Source organism: Akebia trifoliata, chromosome 8 (assembly GCF_017979445.1).
Source record: "Akebia trifoliata isolate Shusen 1 chromosome 8, ASM1797944v1, whole genome shotgun sequence".
In the NCBI taxonomy this organism is placed as follows: Eukaryota; Viridiplantae; Streptophyta; class Magnoliopsida; order Ranunculales; family Lardizabalaceae; genus Akebia; species Akebia trifoliata.
Window position 1 is genome coordinate 48,163,792 of NC_141382.1, and position 23,572 is coordinate 48,187,363.

Below are 23,572 nucleotides of genomic sequence, written 5' to 3' on the forward strand. Positions count from 1 at the left end.
ATTGCATAGAAAGTGACTTTCCATGGAATTTGAAATCCATGGAAAAATAGTTGTGGAAAATAGGTAGGGTTGGAAAATCAAATTTCATTGTTTGATTTTACTTGGATAAAATCATGGAAAAAATATGAGAAAAAAGAAGATGAGGAGGAGGGAGAGAGGAAGAAGAAGATGAGGAGGAAGAGGGAGGGGGGAGGATGTGGCGGCGGTGGCAGTGACGACGGCGAGGGTGGTGGCAACGGAGGAGATGGCGGTGGAGGCAACGGCTATGGTGGAGGCGACGGCGGCGGTGGAGGTAAGTGACGAAGAAGATGGGAGAACGTGGTGGTGATGGTGGAGACGGCGACGGCGACAGAGGTAAGGGAGGAAGAAGATGATGAGGAAGATGTGGGGAGAACATGGTGATGGTGGTGGTGGCGAAGAAGGTGAGAGAGAAAGAGAAGATGACCGGAGATGATGATGACGGAGACGGAGATGACGACGGCGAGATTAGTGTAATGGTGGTGGTGGTGGTAGGGAAGAAGAAGATATGAATGGAGAAGAATTGGGGATAGAAAATATGGGTGGATTTCACTTTCCCACCATTTCCCATCCATATGGGTGGGAAAGTGAAATCCATGTTTTGGTAGACTTTTTGATTGGGGTGGAAAATGAATTTCCATTTTCATGTGCAATCAAACACTTGAAAAATGTCATTTTCCATAGAAATTAATTTTCCACCCTATTTTCCATGTGCAATGAAACATACCCTAAGCTTTACCCTACACTTTAACAAACGTGTTTTGTCCTACATGGGTTAGAAGTTTTGGAATGGGCTGATTTTTGGTGAGGGTGATCTCTATGATTAGTAGATCATCATCACCAAAAATCAGCCCATTCCGAAATTTTTAGCCTCATGTTTACAAGTTGAAAAATCGTGGACCATCCATTTTTTGTAAACCATTTTTTATGGGGTTAGAAGTTTTGGAATAGGCTGATTTTTGGTGAGGGATTTGCATGTGTTGGTAAATCAATAAATATATTACTAATTTTTTTAATATGTATAAAAGTTCTCCCTTCAAATTCTAAAGGCTATATAGCCCTTCAAATTCAATAAAAGGGTGGAGCCCTCATAATCCCCTTGATTATCGATTAAAAAAAAAGATACTAAAATCGAATCACTAGATAGTCAACGACTTTAAAAATAGAAGGTACCACATGCGATGATACAATATTATAGCATTAAGCACCCTATTAGAGAAATTTCGGGTTAAAATATGTGAAGTGTGGGAAATATACCACATACTTCTTTCAAAAGTGAAAAATCATTTTTTGTGTGTATCCAAATAAGCTCTAAGACTTGGAGAGGCACGTCAAAACTAGTTTACTTTTCTGAGTCCGGATAATATGATTTGTTAGGTGGCATACTCAATTGACTCCATGACATGAACAAGTTTAGGAACCGTAGATTTGTACATCTCAGGGTACACGATTCCCTTGGGATACATGGGAAAGTGCATTCGTTTATCGTGAGACTTATAGGTCTACGATACCCAAACTTGTCATGTCATGGAGTCTATTGAGTATGCCATGTGACGGTTCATATTATCACAAGTCGTACTTACATGTGGTTCAATTCCCACCATCACCACACATTTCTTATCACACTAAAAACAATTGGTGTGCTATAGTAAAATGTTGATGTGTCAATATAAGTTTACCATATTTATTTAAAGGCCTCACGACCTTTTTCTCTCAAACATACAAAATAAGTCTTCAAGGCTCACACTCTCCCTTTTGTTCTCTTCATCTTCAAAAAAAAAAAAAAAAAAAAAACAAAAAAAAAAAAAAACAAAAATGTCTTTCGTTGCAGCAAAGAAGATGATAGTGAGAGAAGAGGAATCTGGTATGATCCGTCCTTCAGAAGAGACACCAAAACAGGTCTTGTGGACCTCAAACATCGACCAGTTGTTTAGAACCTACATGCCAAGTGTGTATTTCTACAAACCCAATGGTTCAGATTGTTTCTTCAATGCTGACGTGTTAAAGGATGCATTAAGCAAGGTCCTTGTACCGTTTTATCCGATTGCCGGTAGACTTAAACGGAGGAATGAAGATGATAGGATGGAGATAGTATGCAATGGTGAGGGTGTTCTCTTTGTCGAAGCCTACACTGACTCGTATCTCAATGATCTTGGTGATTTTGCTCCAACTCAGGAACTCAGTAAACTCATTCCAAAAGTTGATGACTCATTGGATATCTCTTCTCATCCTATCGCATTGCTTCAAGTGAGTCAAGTTGTGAGGAGAGTAGTGATAACCTAACGCTTTTTGTACGTTTCCTTACGTGGCAGTGGATAGAAGCATAGATCTTTTTCTTTGAGATACACAAGGCAAGAGATCTATCGTTCGATTGCACTGCCAAAGCAGAGAGCGTACAAAGAATGTCAAGTTAGTAAATTATGGTGTTTAACCTGTTAAATCAATAGAAAATTACCATGTTTTCCGTTAAAAAGTAGGGATTTTTTTTTTTCGTAACTTCAAACGATAAACCATTGATTTCTTTGAGATCTTTCTAATAAATTAGGATTATCCTCCCATCTTAACCGTTGGTTTGATGGAGATCAAACCTGGTTTGAGGCTCTCCACCAAGTGACGGTTGGGCTGCTAGGGATTCCAAATAAAAATGCGTCACTAGGAGATAATGTAAGTAATCTTAATAAGGTTTACTCTGATTTCTAGAATGATGAGCTCATTAATGATAGTAGCTTGGTAGTTCTAAATCTAAGGGTAGATTTAAAGTAAAGGCACTTGCTCCCACAAGAGTTGTCAAATTCTATGGATTAATGTGCTATTACGACAGATTTTAATGAGCGATAAAGAAATCTATCATTATTGCCCCCACAATTTTTTTTTCCACTTTTAATTGCTCTCACAACTATTTTTGTCACTCTTAATTGTCCCCACACAAAATTTTCTTCATTTGGCTTCCTCCACGTGAGTAAAATCCTGGCTCCACCCCTGTCTGGACCTTCTCTTTCTGCACCTGGCTATGTTGGTTGTTTGGCGATCAACACTAAAAAAATATCTGAAAGATAGCAAGTCAGCTGCTTATGAGTGGCCCATTTCCTTTTTTAAAGTAGTCACTCTCCCGAGTTTAGAGGTTAGGCCACTTGACCAAATCAAACAAAAGGTGTAAGCACAGGCAAAAGTTGAGGTCATTGAACGGTACAAGGGGGACCACCATGGCTCCTCTCTTCTCGAGAATCCATACATCCCTTATCAATGTATGGACAGCTATCTCTGAGAAGATATTTAGGATTGGCCTCAATGGAAAAATAAAATTGAGCACCTAACAATACATCTTCACATACCAAGAGCTATGAGATCACCTATCATTATTTTTGTTTGTTTGATGGAGAACGTCAGGTCTGAGACTAAATCATCTTGTTTCTATAGCTTTTGCACCTTTTTAAGGTGACATTGAAATTGACATCATTTCACACATTGGTGTGCATAGAACCATAGATGCTTCTCACTTGTATCTCCATGAAAAACATCTACAATTTTGTACACACCCACTTCAACAATGTGTGAAACGATGTCAATTTCAGTGTTACTACTGCATTTTCCTTTTTAAGGTTCATGCCCTTCTACTAAAAAGATGATCAAAGGCTTTTAAAATGAAGGGTGTTGTTAACATGTGTTGTAGGGGCACAGGTTAAGGTGAAATTAATGCACCTTGAAAATGTATTTTCCTACGACAAAAAATACCTGTAAATTTTTTTATTACTAAACTACCCTCAAATGTTTATTTCTAAGGTGTATTTAATGCGTCTGAAAGTTAACAAAACCCGAAAATGAATCAAACGCTTTGGAAATGATGGTGCGAAGTGATTTTGCTATCTTATCTGCATGAGGTGCTCTTATTGATATATACAAAAATTACTAAAGGAAACTTTGGAATAAATTTAAAAATTACTTTTAAAATGTAAAAATCTTTACATTTTAAAAAGCAAATAAAAGTACTCTTTACCTTTTAATGTACATTTTAAAAAGCAAATAAAAGTACTTTGTACTTTTAAAAAAATAATTTTTCGCAAAACTACTTTCTTTTATAGTTTTTTTATTTATTTTTTACTTTGTATCCAAACAGAACTACACGAATGTTTGAAACGTGGCACTTTTCTCCAAAAATGTTGGAGGCTGCAGTGATTTTAACAATAAAAAATAAATTAATATTTATATAAGTTTTAGTATGTTTCCATCATTTCTATAAAACTTATATTGGTTTTCGAATATAACTGAAATACACACAATAACTTAATATGCAACTTATTTTTATATTTTCTAAATTGTTTGACTTCCTCAACTTTGAATGTGAGTAGGTAACATATTTCAAATGCGGTGGCGTTTCACTTGGTGTGGTATTGCATCACACAGTGGTTGACGGAGCCTCGGGGACTCACTTTGTCAACTCATGGTCCCAAATCGCACGAGGACTCGACATCAAGTTCCCACCATTTATTTATCGGACATTGTTACATGCCCGAGTGCCACCAACCCCAACATATCCCCATATCGAACATCATCCCCCACCATCAATGAAATTGTCACGTAAAACACCGAAACCTCAAACTAGTCCGAGCAACACCGCCATTGCTACATTCAAGATCACACGCGAACATATCAATATCCTAAAAGAAAAATGTAGAAAAGAATCCAACGGGATAACCTTCACCTCCTACAAGGTGTTAGCGGGGCACGTGTGGCGTTGCGTTTCCAAGGCACGCAATCTCCAAGACGATCAAGAGTTATATATGTCTATTGCGGTGAATGGTCGAAGACGCCTACATCCTCCCCTCCCGCACGGGTACTTGGGCAATGCCATTTTCCATATGACACCTAAGGCAACTTCGGGTGAAATCTTGTCGAATCAACTAGCTTACGCGGTGGAGAAAATAAACAAAACCTTGGACTGTGCAGATGATGAGTATTTTAGATCTGCTCTAGATTACTTGGAGCTAGAACAAGATCTGTCGCTCCTTGCTCGAGGACCTCACTCGTTTAGGTGCCCAAATTTAGGTTTCACTAGCTGGAGTCGAATGTCAATACATGATGCAGATTTTGGGTGGGGGAGGCCAATATACATGGGGCCTGGAGCAATTCTATATGAGGGTCTTATATTTGTGATTCCAAGCCCAGTAAATGATGGAAGCTTATCTTTGGCCGTTTCACTGGACTCTGATCACATGGAACTCTTCAAAGAATATCTCTACAACATGTAGTGAAGGTGATGATTCGACCAAATTGTGTTGGGAAAATAAGATATGTGCCCTTTTTTATTTTATTTATCACTTTAGTGATTGATGTTTCTAATTAATTAGGTTTGCTTTGTATGTTTTGGTTGATGTAATGGATTGGGTTGGGATCGATATGGCATCAGTTTGATAAGGATCGGATCAGACACATTATTGATCTAATATCGAATATTAAAATTGGGATATTAGGTTCCAAATTCAATCTGATAGCAATAAGATCAAGTTTAGATCAGATCAAATGTAATAAGATATATAAAAAATATTATTAAAAAAAAAAAAAGAAAGCCTAAGGAGTGCCACTCATCATCAGTTGGGCCAATCTTCATGAATGAGTAAACCCAAGAGGCCAAAATGAAACATGTGTGCAACGGAATCAAGGAGAACCTCCAAATTTAGGACATTAATAAAAGAAAAAACAGATAACCACATCAATTTAATCCAGTTTTAATCCTACACAACATACTTAGGTTTCTTTCTAACATCAAAACCAGTGATCGTTGTAATAACATCAGTATCCTATTTTACAAAACATTTTGAGATTGATTATCATTTTATTTGGAACTATACGATTCTTAAAAGATTGACAATCTATTAAGTTAACATGTTTCAAGCTAGCTTTTACATGCAATCTCGAGGTCATGGAGGTTCAACTAGCGATGCATATCGGGTGGCCCGAACCGTGTCCGAACCAAAACTGGGTATTTTGGCTTTTGATGAAACTTGGAAATCAACTGATTTTGAAATTTTCGTCAGGTTTAATTTCGATTTTGACTTTGGGCCAAATTTTAGTCTGGGTTCAATCTGCTTTCCATTAGGTGAAACCGAACCCAAACTAAATATATCAGTCTAGGCTTGGTTCAAGCTGGATTTGGATTCTGGTCCAATTTTGGGTATAAATATTTTTATTTATTTTGTTACAAAAATATCAGTTTTCTCTTTCTAAATATATCTGTAAAATTAAGGGAAAAAAAAATTATAATATAAAAATTAATAGATTTGGAGGTTGTGTGCAAAATTATTTACTTGTGACTTTATTTTTTAAGATATGAAATAAAATTTATATGTTTATCAAGATGAAATTAAACTTGCTCAATGAGCCCAACCCATCCAAAATTACCTAATTTAGGCTAACCCCGAGTTAAACCCAATTTTAGAAGCACAATCTCGGGTTGAACTTGGATTAATGAGCTCTAACCCGATGGTCAGATTGATTTGAGCTCGGGTTAAGGGTTCTACAACTTGTAGTCGTAATTCAAATATATGTGCATTCCTAACCCTAGGTTTAAGACAAGATACCACACCAATTTTTGATGATTAACATAAGAATTAGGGTGACGTAAGCAAAAGTTGGTGTGGCAATATAATCTCTCTAATCTTTATGCCTCGCAATTCACAACTGACATTCCCACAAATCTGTGCAGTTATGTATCCCGATGAAAGAAAATAAATGGTTCCAGCACATGCCACATCAAGAGAGTATTTTGAGTATGCCATGTGGGGGTTGGGGGTTTCAAATTATCATTAGTAAAAGATGCTGTGTAACCATTTTGATAAAAATAACTAAGTACAAAATTGAATATAAATTTATGTCCTTCATTGAGTTGAATCATGAATATGGATTCATAGGAAAGGGTAAATAAGTAAATAGCAATGTGATCATATGATAAATAACCATTCTTACCAAATAAGTACGAAATAGAATTTGTAAAATTAACAGAAAATGACCAAAAAGCCTCCAGGGGTAAATTATTTATAATTCATTTATCAACCTTGTTTTCAATTCATTGTCTTCAGCCTCTTAAAGAAAATCCTTGATTTTTCTATCCAAAGAATCCATTGTTTTACTTCCTTACAAACAAAATCCTGTCTAATTTGTATGAAGGTTAAGTGAAATGGCATCTTATGGTTGAAGATTGGGATAAAAATGATTACTTAACTAATTAAATGTTAAAGATGAATGGTTTTGAGAAGAAGAAAAAAAAAAAAAGAGTTTTTGAAGGGAAGTTGAACACGAAAACATTTACTATTCATTTGAAAATCACGAAAAGTAACTCAAATAATCACAAAAAGATGGAGGGGCATTTCTAACTCACTCTATAAATTATAACACACGTGTTATGATGGGTTGTGGGGAATGTTTAATCATCTTTGACTTATATTATATTTGAAAAAAATAAAATAAAATAAAGCTTACAAAAGTGACATACTTGCAAAGTATTAATTCATAATTTCTTATTGAATAATGATTTTCTGACGCCCCCATCACAAAACCGTAGATCATTTGCCTCGGGATATGTAGAATCATAAATCTTTTTCTTGTGCATTCCAAGGAAAATGATCTACGATTCTATGATGCGGGCATTGGGGGGGGCAGAGGGGGTGTAGGTCGAATTATCACGACTCTTTCTAATTTTATCTTTTTTTTGAAATAGTTAATGCCATTGCTTAAATATAACACAATTTTGAGAGAGATTTGTAAATTATATGGATAGATATTGTCATATCATTGTTCTAAAGTGAAGAAAGGGAGTTATTTTAATAATAATGATGAATGCATGCGGTTGGGTACGCGGGTAACGTGGCCAGGTCACAGAAGTGCACATCTTTTTCTTGTGTATCCCGATGAAAAAGATCTATGATTCTGTGCCCTTGTCACACCAGCCATGTACCCAAAGGCATACCAAAATTGTGTGGAATCAAGGTATCCGGACTCTTAGGCTATGTTTGCATTGAGAGAAATGGAGAGAAGAGAAGGGAAGGGAAGAGAAACTCAATTTCCCTCCACCATGTTTGGATTGACTCAAGAGAATTTGGGACAACTTTAGAATTTTAAAATATCTTAAAAGATATCTAGGGGCAGAGTTGGAATTATAAAATATTTTTAAAAAGTTTCTCTCCACTTTTGTAGAGAAAGAAAACTCACATTTTTTCCTCTCCTCTTCTGTCAAATTCTTTTCTCTTCTGTCCCAACTTAACAATCCAAACAAGAGAAATGAAGAGAAACTCATTTATTTTCTCTTATTTTCTCTCCATTTCTCTCAAATCAAACACAATGTTCAAGAACCCAACTAATCCTTGAGGCACGTGCAATACCCTCCCTTCCCATTCACCCAATAATTTCTAGGATAAATCCTTGAGGGTGGGGTCCCTAAGGGGGGATTCGAACTCAAGACCTCCATTTTCTAAGGTGTGGTTTTGGCCATTTCACCAACCCTTAGATGGTTTACTCCACTGCTTGTATGGGAAACAATAAAATGTATGAAATTAGAATTTTGTTATAATTGTGAAGAGCAATTCCATCAAGACCATTGATGCATAAAGAAATAATTATTTTAGTGATGAAATTTGTAGGATGGCGAGGTAGGAGAAAGCGGGGGAATTAAATGTATTTGTATTTTATTAAGTGAAAACAATAGTAGATAAAAATGCATGAACTTAATAATTTATAGACTTTGAGAAGCAAAAATATGTTTTGGTTAATGGACAATTCCTTCAACCACACATTTTGAGATAGAGTGGTGCTGGAGTAACAATACGGGGGACATTGGCTGACATGGATGCGTGCTAGAACCATCAATGCTTTTCATCAAAATATGAGTGAGATCTTGATGAAAGCATCTATGGTTTTGTGCACACCAACGTCCCCCAACAACGTTACTTCAGCAATATTCTTTGAGATAAATTGAAAATTCAATATTTCAAGATTAACATAATGGTTTATTCTGGTCTCTATAGAGACTGGAGTGTTTTGGCTGAAACATTTCAAAATATTATGAAACTTTTACCATACTTAAAAGAACATGTTTTTATATATATAGGTGGTGTTCAACAGCCAAGGTTGTCCTAAATGGCTTAAAAGTTTTAATTTGAGCTGATGGTGAGGAGATCAGCCTCACAAAAATCAGCCTAGTTTGAAACATCTAAATCCATCAAGATTGGTTTATAAATTATTGGTAAAAAATCAACGATCCATCATTCTAAACCACTTTTGATGGGGCTAGAAGTTTTAGATTGGGCTAATTTTTTATGACGATGATCTTTTCATCATAGAGACCATCCTCATAAAAAATCAGCCCAATCAAAAAACTTTTAAGCCATACAGAACAAACACGTTGGCTCCCTAACATTGGTTGCCGAACCTGACCCATATTCAGCACCCTACTATTTACCCTACGTTTTGTCCTACATGGGTTAGAAGTTTTGGAATGGACTGATTTTTGCTGAGGATGATCACTATGGTAAGAAGGCCATCCTCACCAAAAAGCAGTCCATTTTAAAATTTCTAGTCCCATGTTTACAAGTTAAAGAATCATGAACAGTCCATTTTTTATAAACCATTTTTGACGGGATTAAAATTTTCAAAATGAGCTGATTTTTTGTAAGGATGATCTCCTCACCATAGAGACCATTCTCACCAAAAATCAACATATTTCAAAACTTCTAACTCATTTAGGGCAAAATGTAGGGTGCCAAACATGCCCCATATATATATGGGTCACGTTCCGTGTACTCATATATCTACTCATATCTCCACAAACTGTGGTAACCGTCGGATTAAACAAAAATCCAACGTTCAAGATGAAGTGTACACATAAAACATAAATTGTTTAAAATAAAGTTTCAAATTTACTTTTACCTCCCCTTCAATCTCTTCTTTGTTACTATGAGAGCGACTTCATCTCAATGATCATCGTTCACGGCTTCTTACCCTCCTCTCTCAGGCGATGATGGTGACTCACCCTCCTCTTTTAGGCATTGACAGATTCTTTATATACAGAGGGTTTCTTAAAGCATTTTTACTAGAAGTTGATAAATTCTCACCCAATTATCCAGGCTCCACCAGTGACAAATGTAACAATTGGCTTTGGCTCATTACTATTTATCGATAAATATAGAATCCAAATGTCCAATTAAATCAAGTATAACTACCTATTTCTTTGTTGATCTCCATAAACTACACTTCTGCAGACCTGACTTGAGAAGAATTAGTAATATCCAACTGCAAATGCTTAAACGGATTAGTTATGCTTCAAGAGAACTGAATAACAATGGTTGAATCTACTAAAAGGTGAATAATAATAAATAAAAAAAAGAATTCTCAAAACATAATCATAACCACTAAAAGGGCTTCAAGTAATGAATCAGATGGTGCATCGAAAATATGGTGTGCGACAAATCCCCAGGCCAGAGAGAGGGAATGCAAGTTAGGATTTCAAAGAAGAGATTGAAGACGAGCTGATTTCACAGGGAGGTCAAACTAAATTTGAAACTTTTATTTTAGATTGAAGACGAGCTTATCTCAAGCGTTGGATTTTCGTTTAATCTGTTTGTAGAGATATAAGTCCACAGAACGCGACCGTATATATATGGGTCTGGTTCCGTGTACACATATATCTACTCATATATCTACAACGTGTTTTGTCCTAGTGGTTAAAAGTTCTGAATTGAACTGATTTTTGGTGAGGATGATCTCTATGATGAAGAGATCATCCTCACCAAAAATCAGTTCAATCCGAAATTTTAACCTCGTCAAAAGTTATTTACAAAAAATGGGCGGTCCACGATTCTTCAACTCATAAATATGGGGTTAGCAGTTTTAGAATTAACTGATTTTTTATAGAGATTATCTCCTCGTCATAGATATAATCGTCATTAAAAATCAGCGCAATCAGAAACTTTTAGCTCACATAGGACAAAACACATTGTATATATATATATATATATATATATAGGGTCCCGTTCCCCACCTAAGCTTTACTCTACACTTTAACAAACGTGTTTTGTTCTACATGGTTAGAAGTTTTGGAATGGGCTGATTTTTGATGAGGATGATCTCTATGGTGAGGATGGAGGAGATCATCCTCACCAAAAATCAGCTCATTCCAAAACTTCTAATCCCATCAAAAATGGTTTACAAAAAATGATGGTCCACGATTTTTCAACTTCTAAACATGGGGCTAAAAATTTCGGAATGGGCTGATTTTTGGTGAGGATGATCTTCTAATCATAGAGATCATCCTCACCAAAAATCAGGTCATTACAAAACTTCTAACCCATGTAGGACAAAACACGTTTGTTAAAGTGTGGGATAAAGCTTAGGGTGTTGAACATTTCCCATATATATATATATATATGATTTGGATCTGTATACACATAAAGCTACTTATAAAGCTACAACGTGTTTTGTCTTATATGGGCAAAAATGTTTGGAATGGGCTGATTTTTTGTGAGGATGATCTCATCCTTGCCAAAAATAGGCCCATTATGAAACTTCTAGCCCCATGTTCACAAGTTGAAAAATTTTAGACCGTCCAATTTTTGTAAATCAATTTTGATGGGGTTAGAAGTTTTGAAATGGGATGATTTTTTGCAAGGATGCTCCCCTCACCATAGAGATAATCCTCACAAAAAATCAGCCCATTTCGAACCTTTTTAACTATATAAGACAAAAACGTTGTAGTTTTATGAGTAGCTTTATGTGTCTACGGAACCCGACCCATATATATATATATATATATATATATATATATATATATATATATATATATATATATATATATATATATATATATTTGTAGAAATCATATTTATTTACAAAAAATTGGCAGTTCAACAGTCGGGTTTTAGTGAAGGATATTTTGGGTACATGATTAAATTTAGGCTGAAAATCAAGATTGGACAGCCGATTTATTACTTTTCGATCATTTCTAAAAATTATTATTCTTTTAATAATATATTATTTTTTAAAATAATTTTTTCTTTATTTTACCTTTTAGTCCAAAAAAGCTAATATTATGAAATTTGGCAACTTAAATTTTGGATCAAGGATCAACGATCCGATAAAGATCCAAATTGGTATCTCGTTAGGTGGTTATGATTCAATCCCAATCAATGATATGTGGATCAGACACAATTCTTATCGAATTGAAATTGGACCCCAAGTCAGATAGGCTAGCATTGCAACAGGTGAGATTTGTACATTAAGGGTGCACCCTTTGAACATTTTTTATTCTTTAAACCCTATTAGGATTGATTGTAATGCATTAAAATAAAATTAATAAATCTAATTCCAGAAGCCCAAATCCATTTGCCTTACCAAGCCCAAAGACACCATGGATTTTATGGCATCTTTTTTAATACACCCATTTTATCAGTCCATCATGAAACCCATTTTAAAGAGTTTGGTCCAAGCCCAGCTCACTTTTCAAACCTAGTTTCATTTATAATGTCCAGCCCATATACTGATCTTATCATATTGAACTTTTCATTCCCTTTTATTTGGCATAACTCCAATGCATCCAAGTATTTTTCAAAAAAAAAAAAAAAAAAAATTGCTTATGGATTATATAGCTTAGTGATCAAGCTCTTTTTTAAGCCTAAAGAGCCCATGAATCCATGGTGATCAAGCTCCCTACTTATTTTGAACCTCTAAATCTTTAATCAGTCGAGTTCATTTTAGAGACTCTGAATCCTTCTCGAGCAAGCTCATCATGGTGCCCAATCTCACATTTCCTTAAAATATAATGATAAAAGAAAATAAATAAATGTTTATTTTCTCTTTTTTACGTAACAAGTAAAATAGTCATGCTTGCTTTGCAAGTGAACAATTAATGTTATTAAGATTACATTAATTTTTAATCCTACGAATAGCAATTGTGTTTTGACTTATTAAGTTTAAGTTTTGTTGTATAACATGAATATACAACATCATATATGTATAAAAAAAAAGTTTTGTTGTGTAACATAAATACATAATATACATATTATATCGGAGCGGATATTATCGAATCGAATGTCGCAATATCCGAATTTGTATCCAAAACTCATTTGAATACAAAAATAACATCCGAATCCGATATCTGAAAATTTCGGATTCAAATTCGGATTTCGACTATCCATTGACACCCCTAAACCCAGTAAGATATGCTCTCATTTCTAAAATGATGAGCTCATTCATGATAGTAGTGTGGTAGTTCCAGATCTTCACTTTTTGTCCCTGGTTTTGTTGGTTGTTGGCCAATCAACAGTAAAAGAGGTTCTGAAAGATAGCAAGTCAATTGCTTATTTGATCAAGATCGTAGGGGTTTTCCTTTCCTAAGGTTGTAGCTGGTCTAAGTCTGCCTTAACCCTGTTGATCTTTCTAAAAAGAAAAAAAAAAGTCAACTGCTTATGAGTAACCCCTTTCCAAGGTGTGTTTAACGCGTCAAAATGTCAACTCTGAAAATGAATCAAAGGCTTTAAAAATGAATGGTGAGAACTGATTTTGCTATCTTATCTACATAAGGCGGTCCTAATCATATTAAAAAAAAAAAATTACTAAAGAAACTTTGGAATAATTTAAAAACTATTTTTAAAACGTAAAAATCTCAACATTTTAAAAAGCAAATAAAAGTACTTTGTACTTTTAAAAAAATAATTTTTCACAAAACTACTTTCTTTTATAGGTTTTTTTTTTTATTTTCTACTTTGTATCAAAACAGAGCTACAATGATGTTTGAAACGTGACACTTTTTTTTGTCGATTTTACATCTTAAAACCCTCATTCCTCCAAAAATGTTGGAGGCTGTGATTTTAACAAAAAAAAAAAGTTAATATTTATATAAGTTTTAGTATGTTTCCATCATTTCGATGAAAATTATATTGGTTTTAGAATATAATTGAAATACACACAATAACCTAATATGCAACTTATTTTGATATTTTCTAAATTGTTGGACTTCCCCAACTTTGAATGTGAGTAGGTAACATATTTCAAATGCGGTGGCGTTTCACTTGGTGTGGCAGTGCATCACACGGTGGCTGACGGAGCCTCGGGGACTCACTTTGTCAACTCATGGTCCCAAATCGCAGGAGGACTGGACATCAAGTTCCCGCCATTCATTTATCGGACATTGTTACATGCCCGAGTGCCACCAACCCCAACATATCCCCATATCGAACATCATCCCCCACCATCAATGAAATTGTCACGTAAAACACCAAAGCCTCAAACTAGTCCGAGAAACACCACCATTGCTACATTCAAGATCACACGCGAACATTATTTTATGCTAATAAATAGTTACCATACCAATATTTGTGATTCCAAGCCCAACAAATGATGGAAGCCTATCTTTGGTCGTTTCAGTGGACTCTGATCACATGGAACTCTTCAAAGAATATCTCTACAACATGTAGTGAAGGTGATGATTCAACCAAATTGTGTTGGGAAAATAAGATATGTGCCATTTTTATTTTTATTTTTATTTTTCACTTTAATGATTGATGTTTCTAATTAATTAGGTTTGCTTTGTATGTGTTGGTTGATGTAATGGATTGGGTAGGGATCGATATGGCATCAGTTTGATAAGGATCAGATTAGACACATAATTGATCTAATATCAAATACTAAAATTGGGATATTAGGTTCCAAATTCAATCTGATAGCAATAAGATCAAGTTTAGATCAGATCAAATGTAATAAGATATATAAAAAATATTATTAAAAAAAAATGAAAGCCTAAGGAGTGCCACTCATCATCAGTTGGGCCAATCTTCATGAATGAGTAAACCCAAGAGGCCAAAATGAAACATGTGTGCTAAGGAATCAAGGAAAACCTCCAAATTTAGGTGTAATCTAGTTTTAATCCTACACAACATACTTAGGTTTCTTTCCAAAATCAAAACCAGTGATTGTTGTAATAACATCAGTATCTTATTTTACAAAACATTTTCAGATTGATTATCATTTTATTTGAAATTATGCGATTCTTAAAAGATTGACAATCTATTAAGTTAACGTGTTTCAAGCTAGCTTTTACATGCAATCTCAAGGTCATGGAGGTTCAACTAGTGATGTATATTGGGTGGCCCGAACCGTGTCCGAACCAAAATTGGGTATCTTTGACTTTTGATGAAACTTGGAAATCAACTGGTTTCGAAATTTTCGTCAGTTTTAATTTCGATTTTGACTTTGGGCCAAATCTTAGTCTGGGTTCAATCTGCTTTCCATTAGGTGAAACCGAACCCAAACTAAATAAATCAATCTAGGCTCTGTTCAAGCTGGATTTGGATTCTGGTCCAATTTTCGGTCGGTTTTGGTTCAAATTTTGGATTCCAGTTAGGGCTGCAATTGGGGGGGTTAAACTGAACTCAACCCAGGCTCAACCTGATTGATGGGCAAGCCTGGGTTGGGTTATGTGGAAAATGAGTTGAGCCTAGGCTAGGAAATTTCAATCCGGATTGAATTCGAGACGAAACTCCGGGCAATCTAACTCAATCCGAACTTGATGTTATATATATTTACATATAAATATTTTTATTTATTTTGTTACAAAAATATTAGTTTTTTCTTCTTAAATATATTGGTAAAACTAACGGAAAAAAAATTTATAATAAAAAAATGAGGTTGCGTGCAAATTTATTACTAGTGACTTTGTTTTTTATATCGTTTTCATTTTTTAAGATATAAAATAAAATTTATTTGTTTATCAAGATGAAATTAGATTTGCTCAATGAGCCCAATTCATTCTAAATTACCTTACTTGGGCTAACCCAAGTTCAACCCAATTTTAGAAGCACAATCTTAGGGTTGAATTTAGATTAATGAGTTCTAACCCAATGGTCAAATTCAGTTGAGCTCAAGGTAAGGGTTCTACAACTTGGGTTGACCCTTCAACCCGCAAAGGTTGTAGTCCTAATTCAAATATGCATCCCTAACCCTAGGTTTAACTAAAACAAAAGACAAAAGATACCACATCAACTTTCGGTGATCAACATAAGAATTGGAGTGGCATTAGCAAAAGTTGGTGTGACAATATAATCTCTCTATATAATTTCTTTGTCACGACACAAGAAGGACAGACATGATCTGACTCCACACGTTCCAATAGATCTGTCTTTTGGAATGATTGGTTGGTTAACATAGTATCAAAACATTAAGTCACGGATTTGAATGTTTTCACGTGATGGGGAGTGTTGAGTGTATATTTTCCTCCACTTTCTATCATACCTCAGTTAAGCCATGTGACTCTCTTATATTTGTAGTTCTCCCACACTCTCCAACAAATCGGCTTTTTGGAGTAATTGGTTGGTTAATAGGTTTTGAACCTATCTCATGGAATCAACACTCACAGATTTTAACCAACTAAGAAAGCTGACATTTTCACCTGATATGGACTTGATGCAATAGGTGGTGGTATCAAATTTGGATCTTATATACTGGTACAAAAGTTGAATATAGTCCATCACTCCAATTCTTATTGGAGTAGTTCTAAGTTGAATTATTATTATAACTTATTCAAATCCAAAAAGTTATCTCATTGGATCAACATCAATCTAAATCTTCTCATATCGACACTGATTTAATCCAAATTTCTAGCAATCCTAATAGGATCTTAATAACGAGATTTCATTTTAGTATCTGATTTCCTTGGAATCCATCTAATCACCTTGGAAATGTTGTTGAAGATATGCACCTCTCTCTCTCTCTTAATTCCTCGGTTATTGTCTCCATCTCTTATCTTCTTTTCTTCTCTAGTTTGTCTCTAGTTTGCATTTAATTATTTAACATCGTCGTTGGAGAGAATGAATGTTGAAAGGAGAGAAAAGTAATTTTACTTGTTTGTTAATCTTCATGCAGTGATGATGATAAATTCTAGAAGAGAGGTTGTGAGAAACATGATTAAGATATTTTAGATTATTAAAATCTCATTAAATACTTTAATAATCTAAAACGAATTTGCAGAGAGGTTGTGAGAAACATGATTAAGATATTTTAGATTATTAAAATCTCATTAAATACTTTAATAATCTAAAACGAATTTGCAGAATGTGTTGTTTTGATTTTTGTGGACCTTACAACATAAAATGTTTTATTATTTGAAAATTCAACTCAAATTAACATATATATATATATATATATATATATATATATATGGGGGCGGTTCAAGGGCCATATGTAAAAACATATGAAAAAACAATGGTTTTTCAAAATAAGGGTTAGAGGTTTTGGATTGAGCTGATTTTTTGCAAAGATGGTCACTATGATGAAAAGATCATCCTCACAAAAAATCAGCTCAATCAGAAACTTCTAAATCCATCAAAAGTGATTTACAAATTAGTGATAAAAATTGATAAAAAATCAACGGTCCACATTCTAAATCACTTTTAATGGGGTTAAAAGTTTCAGATTGGACTGATTTTTTTTTTTCGGATGATCTTCCCATCATAGAGATCATCCTCACAAAAAATCAGTTCAATCCGAAATTTCTAACACATATTTTAAAATTTTATTAATGTTACATTATTTTTACATATGTTTTCTCATATGGCCCTTGAACCTATATATATAGAACAGCGTTCCTAAGACTCATATTGGGACTCACATTGCGACACACCGTTTTGTCTTATATGGGCAAAAATATTTGGAATGGGCTGATTTTTTGTGAGGATGATCTATATGGTGAGGAGATCATCCTTGCCAAAAATCAGCTCATTATGAAACTTCTAGACCGTCCAATTTTTGTTGAAAAATTATAGACCGTCCAATTTTTGTAAATCAATTTTGATGGGGTTAGAAGTTTTGGAATGGGATGATTTTTTGCCAGGATGATCCCCTCATCACAGAGATCACCCTCACAAAAAATCAGCTCATTCTAAACATTTTTTGCCATATAAGACAAAACGGTGTGTCGCAATGTGAGTCTCAATATGAGTCTTAGGAACGTGACCCATATATATATATATAGGGTCACGTTCCATATACCCCTATTACGACTCACATTGCGACACACCGTTTTGTCTTATATGGGCAAAAATCTTTGGAATGGGCTGATTTTTTGTGAGGATGATCTCTATGGTGAGGAGATCATCTTTGTCAAAAATCAGCTCATTATGAAACTTCTAGACCGTCCAATTTTTGTTGAAAAATTATAGACCGTCCAATTTTTGTAAATCAATTTTGATGGGGTTAGAAGTTTTGGAATGGGATGATTTTTTGCCAGGATGATCCCCTCATCACAGAGACCATCCTCACAAAAAATCAGCCTATTCCAAACATTTTTGCCCATATAAGACAAACGGTGTGTCGCAATGTGAGTCGTAATAGGGGTCGTAATAACGCTGTCCATATATATATATATAAAAGATTTGCGTGTTGGCAAATCAATAAATATATTACTAATTTTTTTAATATCTATAAAAGTTCTCCTTTCAAATTCTAAAGGCTATATAGCCCTTCAAATTCAATAAAAGGGTGGAGCCCTCATAATCCCCCTGATTACGATTAAAAAAAAATACTAAAATCAAATCACTAGATGGGAAAGTGCATTCATTTATCGTGAGACTTATAGGTCTACGATACCCAAACTTGTCACGTCATGGAGTCTATTGAGTATGCCATGTGGCGATTCATATTATCACAAGTCGTACTTACATTTGGTTCAATTCCCACCATCACACATTTCTTATCACACTAAAAACAATTGGTGTGCTATAGTAAAATGCTGATGTGTCAATATAAATTCACCATATTTATTTAAAGGCCTTACTACCTTCTTCTGTCAAACATACAAAATAAGTCTTCAAGGCTCACACTCTCCCTTTTGTTCTCTTCATCTTCAAAAAACACAAAAAAAAATTCATGTCTTTTGTTGCAGCAAAGAAGATGATAGTGAGAGAAAAGGAATCTTGTATGATCCGTCCTTCAGAAGAGACACCAAAACAGGTCTTGTGGACCTCAAACATCGACCAGTTGTTTAGAACCTACATGCCAAGTGTGTATTTCTACAAACCCAACGGTTCAAATTGTTTCTTCAATGCTGACGTGTTAAAGGATGCATTAAGCAAGGTCCTTGTACCATTTTATCCGGTTGCCGGTAGACTTAAACGGAGGAATGAAGATGGTAGGATGGAGATAGTGTGCAATGGTGAGGGTGCTCTCTTTGTCGAGGCCTACACTGACTCGTATCTCGATGATCTTGGTGATTTTGCTCCAACTCAGGAACTCAGTAAACTCATTCCAAAAGTTGATGACTCATTGGATATCTCTTCTCATCCTATCGTCCTGCTTCAAGTGAGTCAAGTTGTGAGGAGAGTAGTGATAACTTAATCCTTTTTGTACGTTCCCTTACATGGCAGTGCAAAGAAGCATAGATCTTTTTCTTTGCGATACACAAGGTAAGAGATCTATCGTTCGATTGCACTGCCAAAGCAGAGAGCGTACAAAGAATGTCAAGTTAGTAAATTATGATGTTTAACCTATTAAATCAATAGAAAATTACCATGTTTTCCGTTAAAAAGTAGGGATTTTTTTTTCTTGTAACTTCAAACGATAAACCATTGATTTCTTGGAGATCTTTCTAATCAATTAGGATTATCCTCCCATCTTAACCGTTGGTTTGATGGAGATCAAACTTGGTTTGAGGCTCTCCACCAAGTGACGGTTGGGCTGCTAGGGATTCCAAATAAAAATGCGTCACTAGAAAATAATGTAAGTAATCTTAGTAAGGTTTACTCTGATTTCTAAAATGATAAAGCTCATTAATGATAGTAGTCTAGACCTAGGGGTGGATTTAAAGTTAAGGCACTTGCCCCCACAAGAGTAGTCAAATTCTATGGATTAATGTGCTATTACGACAGATTTTAATGATTGATAAAGAAATCTATCATTATTGCCCCCACAAATTTTTTTCCACTTTTAGTTGCTCTCACAACTATTTTTTTCACTCTTAATTGTCCCCAGACAAAATTTTCTACATTTAGCTGCCTCCACATGAGTTAAATCTTGGCTCCACCCCTGTCTAGGCCTTCTCTTTCTGCACCCAGCTTTGTTGGTTGCTTGGCGATCAACAATAAAAGATCTGAAAGATAGCAAGTCTGCTTATGAGTGGCCCATTTCCTTTTTTAAAATAGTCACTTTCCCGAGTTTAGAGGTTAGGCCACTTGACCAAATCAAACAAGAGGTGTAAGCACTTGCAAAAGTTGAGGTCATTGATCAGTACAAGGGGGACCACCAGGGCTCCTCTCTTCTCGAGAATCCATACATCCCTTATCAATGTATGGACAACTATCTCTCGAGCAGATATTTAACTTCAATGGAAAAATAAAATGGAGCACCTAACAATACATCTTCACATACTAAAAACTATGAGATCACCTATCATTATTTTTGTTTGTTTGATGGAGAATGTTAAACGGGGTCCGAGACTAAATCATCTTGTTCCTATAGCTTTTGCACCTTTTTAAGGTGACATTGAAATTGACATCATTTCACACATTGGTGTGCATAGAATCATAGATGCTTCTCACTTGTATCTCCATGAAAAATATCTACGATTTTGTACACATCCACTTCAACAATGTGTGAAACGATGTCAATTTCAATGTTACTGCTGCATTTTCCTATAAGGTTCATGCCCTTCTACGAAAAAGATGATCAAAGGCTTTTAAAATGAAGGGTGTTGTTAACATGTGTTGTAGGGGCACAGGTTAAGGTGAAATTAATGCACCTTCAAAATGTATTTTCCTACAACAAAAAATACCTGTAAATTTTTTTATTACTAAACTACCCTCAAATGTTTATTTCTAAGGTGTATTTAATGCGTCTGAACGTTAACAAAACCCGAAAATGAATCAAACGCTTTGGAAATGAATGGTGTGAAGTGATTTTGCTATCTTATCTGCATGAGATGCTTTTATTGATATATACAAAAATTACTAAAGGAAACTTTGGAATAAATTTAAAAATTACTTTTAAAATGTAAAAATCTTTACATTTTAAAAAGCAAATAAAAGTACTTTTTACTTTTTAATGTACTTTGTACTTTTTAATGTACATTTTACAATTTGATTTTTCTCAAAACTACTTTCTCTACTTTGTATCCAAACAGGGCTACGCAAATGTTTGAAACGTGCCACATTTTTGTTGATTTAACATTAAAGTGTTGGAGGCTGTGATTTTAATAAATAAATAAAAAAGAAGTTAATATTTATATAAATTTTAGTATGTTTCTATCATTTCTATGAAAATTATATTGGTTTTCGAATTTAACTGAAATACACACAATAACCTAATAAGCAACTTATTTTGATATTTTCTAAATTGTTGGACTTACTCAACTTTGAATGTGAGTAGGTAACATATTTCAGATGCGGTGGCGTTTCACTTGGTGTGGCAGTGCATCACACGGTGGCTGATGGAGCCTCGGGGACTGATTTTGTCAACTCATGGTCCCAACTCGCACGAGGACTGGACATCAAGTTCCCGCCATTCATTTATCGGACATTGTTACATGCCCGAGTACCACCAACCCCAACATTTCCCCATATCGAACATCATCCCCCACCATCAATGAAATTGTCACGTAAAACACCGAATCCTCAAACCAGTCTGAGTAACACCGCCATTGCTACATTCAAGATCACACGCGAACATATCAATATCCTTAAAGAAAAATGTAGAAAAGAATCCAACGGGATAACCTTCACCTCCTACAAGGTGTTAGCGGGGCACGTGTGGCGTTGCGTTACCAAGGCACGCGATCTCCAAGACGATCAAGAGTTATATATGTCTATTGCAGTGGATGGTCGAACACGCCTACATCCTCCCCTCCCGCTTGGGTACTTGGGCAATGCCATTTTCCATTTGACACCTAAGGCAACTTCAGGTGAACTCTTGTCGAATCACCTAGTTTATGCAGTGGAGAAAATAAACGAAACCTTGGACTGTGCAAATGATGAGTATTTTAGATCTGCTCTAGATTACTTGGAGCTAGAACAAGATCTGTCGGTCCTTGTTCGAGGACCTCACTCGTTTAGGTGCCCGAATTTAGGGTTCACTAGCTGGAGTCGAATGCCAATACATGATGCAGATTTTGGGTGGGGGGGGCCAATATACATGGGGCCTGGAGCAATTCTATACGAGGGTCTAATATTTGTGATTCCAAGCCCAATAAACGATGGAAGCCTATCTTTGGTCGTTTCACTGGACTCTGATCACATGGAACTCTTCAAAGAATATCTCTACAACATGTAGTAAAGGTGATGATTCAACCAAAATGTTTGTTGCTGAACATTTCCCTATATATGTATATATATATAAATGCCTAAGGAGTGCCAATCATCATCAGTTGGGCCAATCTTCATGAATGAAACATGTGTGCTAAGGAATCAAGGAAAACCTCCAAATTTAGGACATTAATAAAAGACAAAACAAATAACCACATCAATGTAATCTAGTTTTAATCCTACAAAACATACTTAGGTTTCTTTCTATAATCAAAACCAGTGACTGTTGTAATAATATCAGTATCCTATTTTACAAAACATTTTGAGATTGATTATCATTTTATTTGAAGGTATGGGATTCTTAAAAGATTGACAATCTATTAAGTTAACATGTTTCAAGCTAGCTTTTACATGCAATCTCAAGGTCATGGAGGTTTAACTAGTAATGAATGTTGGGTGGCTCGAATCGTGTCCAAACCAAAATTGGGTATCTTTGGCTTTTGATGAAACTTGGAAACCAACTGATTTCGAAATTTTCAATCAGGTTTAATTTTGATTTTGACTTTGAGCCAAATTTTAGTCTTGGTTCAATCTGCTTTCCATTAGGTGAAACCGAACCCAAACTAAATAAATCAATCTAGGCTCGGTTTAAGCTGGATTTGGATTCAGGTCCAATTTTGGGTCAGTTTTGGTTCAAATTTTGGATTCCAGCTAGGGCTGCAGCTTGGGCAGGCTAATCCGAACCCAATGAAAGATATATTTTTATTTATTTTGTTACAAAAATATTAATTTTCTCTTCCTAAATATATTTGTAAAACTAAGGGGACAAAATTATAATATAAAAATTAATAGATTTGGAGGTATTGTGCAAATTTATTTACTACTGATTTTATTTTTTATATTATATTCATTTTTTAAAATATAAAATAAAATTTATTTGTTTATCAAGATGAAATTAGACTTCCTCAATGAGCCCAACCCATCTAAAATTACCAAACTTAGGCTAACTCGAGTTCAACCCAATTTTAGAAGCACAATCTCAAATTGAACTTAGATTAATGAGCTCTAACCCGATGGTCAGATTGAGTTGTGCTCAGATTAAGGGTTCTACAACTTTGGTTGACCTTTCAACCTGCCCAGGTTGCAGTCCTAATTCTAGTCCTAGGTTAAACTAAAACAAAAGACAAAAGATACCACACCAACTTTCAATGATTAACATATGAATTGGGGTGGCATTAGCAAAAGTTGGTGTGGCAATATAATCTCTCAATGTAATTTCTTTGTCTTGA

At 35.0% G+C, this 23,572-nt stretch overlaps 2 protein-coding genes across 3 annotated transcripts; both read left to right on the forward strand.

Annotated features, from left to right (window-relative positions):
• The first annotated feature begins 1,794 nt into the window (after positions 1–1,794).
• LOC147397380 (shikimate O-hydroxycinnamoyltransferase-like) lies at positions 1,795–5,539 on the forward strand. 2 transcript variants are annotated; one of them, XM_086452968.1, is made up of 3 exons: positions 1,795–2,265; positions 4,365–4,727; positions 4,764–5,539. In XM_086452968.1, the coding sequence occupies exons 1-3, from the start codon at positions 1,834–1,836 to the stop codon at positions 5,262–5,264; spliced, it is 1,296 nt and encodes a 431-aa protein (XP_086309094.1). In that variant the 5' UTR covers positions 1,795–1,833; the 3' UTR covers positions 5,265–5,539. The 2 variants fall into 2 exon arrangements, with proteins under 2 accessions (XP_086309094.1, XP_086309093.1); XM_086452967.1 differs by having other exon boundaries at positions 1,796–2,265; positions 4,365–5,539.
• A 13,344-nt stretch (positions 5,540–18,883) lies between these two features.
• LOC147397381 (shikimate O-hydroxycinnamoyltransferase-like) lies at positions 18,884–22,351 on the forward strand. The gene is made up of 2 exons (XM_086452972.1): positions 18,884–19,350; positions 21,412–22,351. Exons 1-2 carry the CDS (start codon positions 18,919–18,921, stop codon positions 22,309–22,311), a joined length of 1,332 nt encoding a protein of 443 aa, XP_086309098.1. The 5' UTR covers positions 18,884–18,918; the 3' UTR covers positions 22,312–22,351.
• The last annotated feature ends 1,221 nt before the right edge of the window (positions 22,352–23,572 follow it).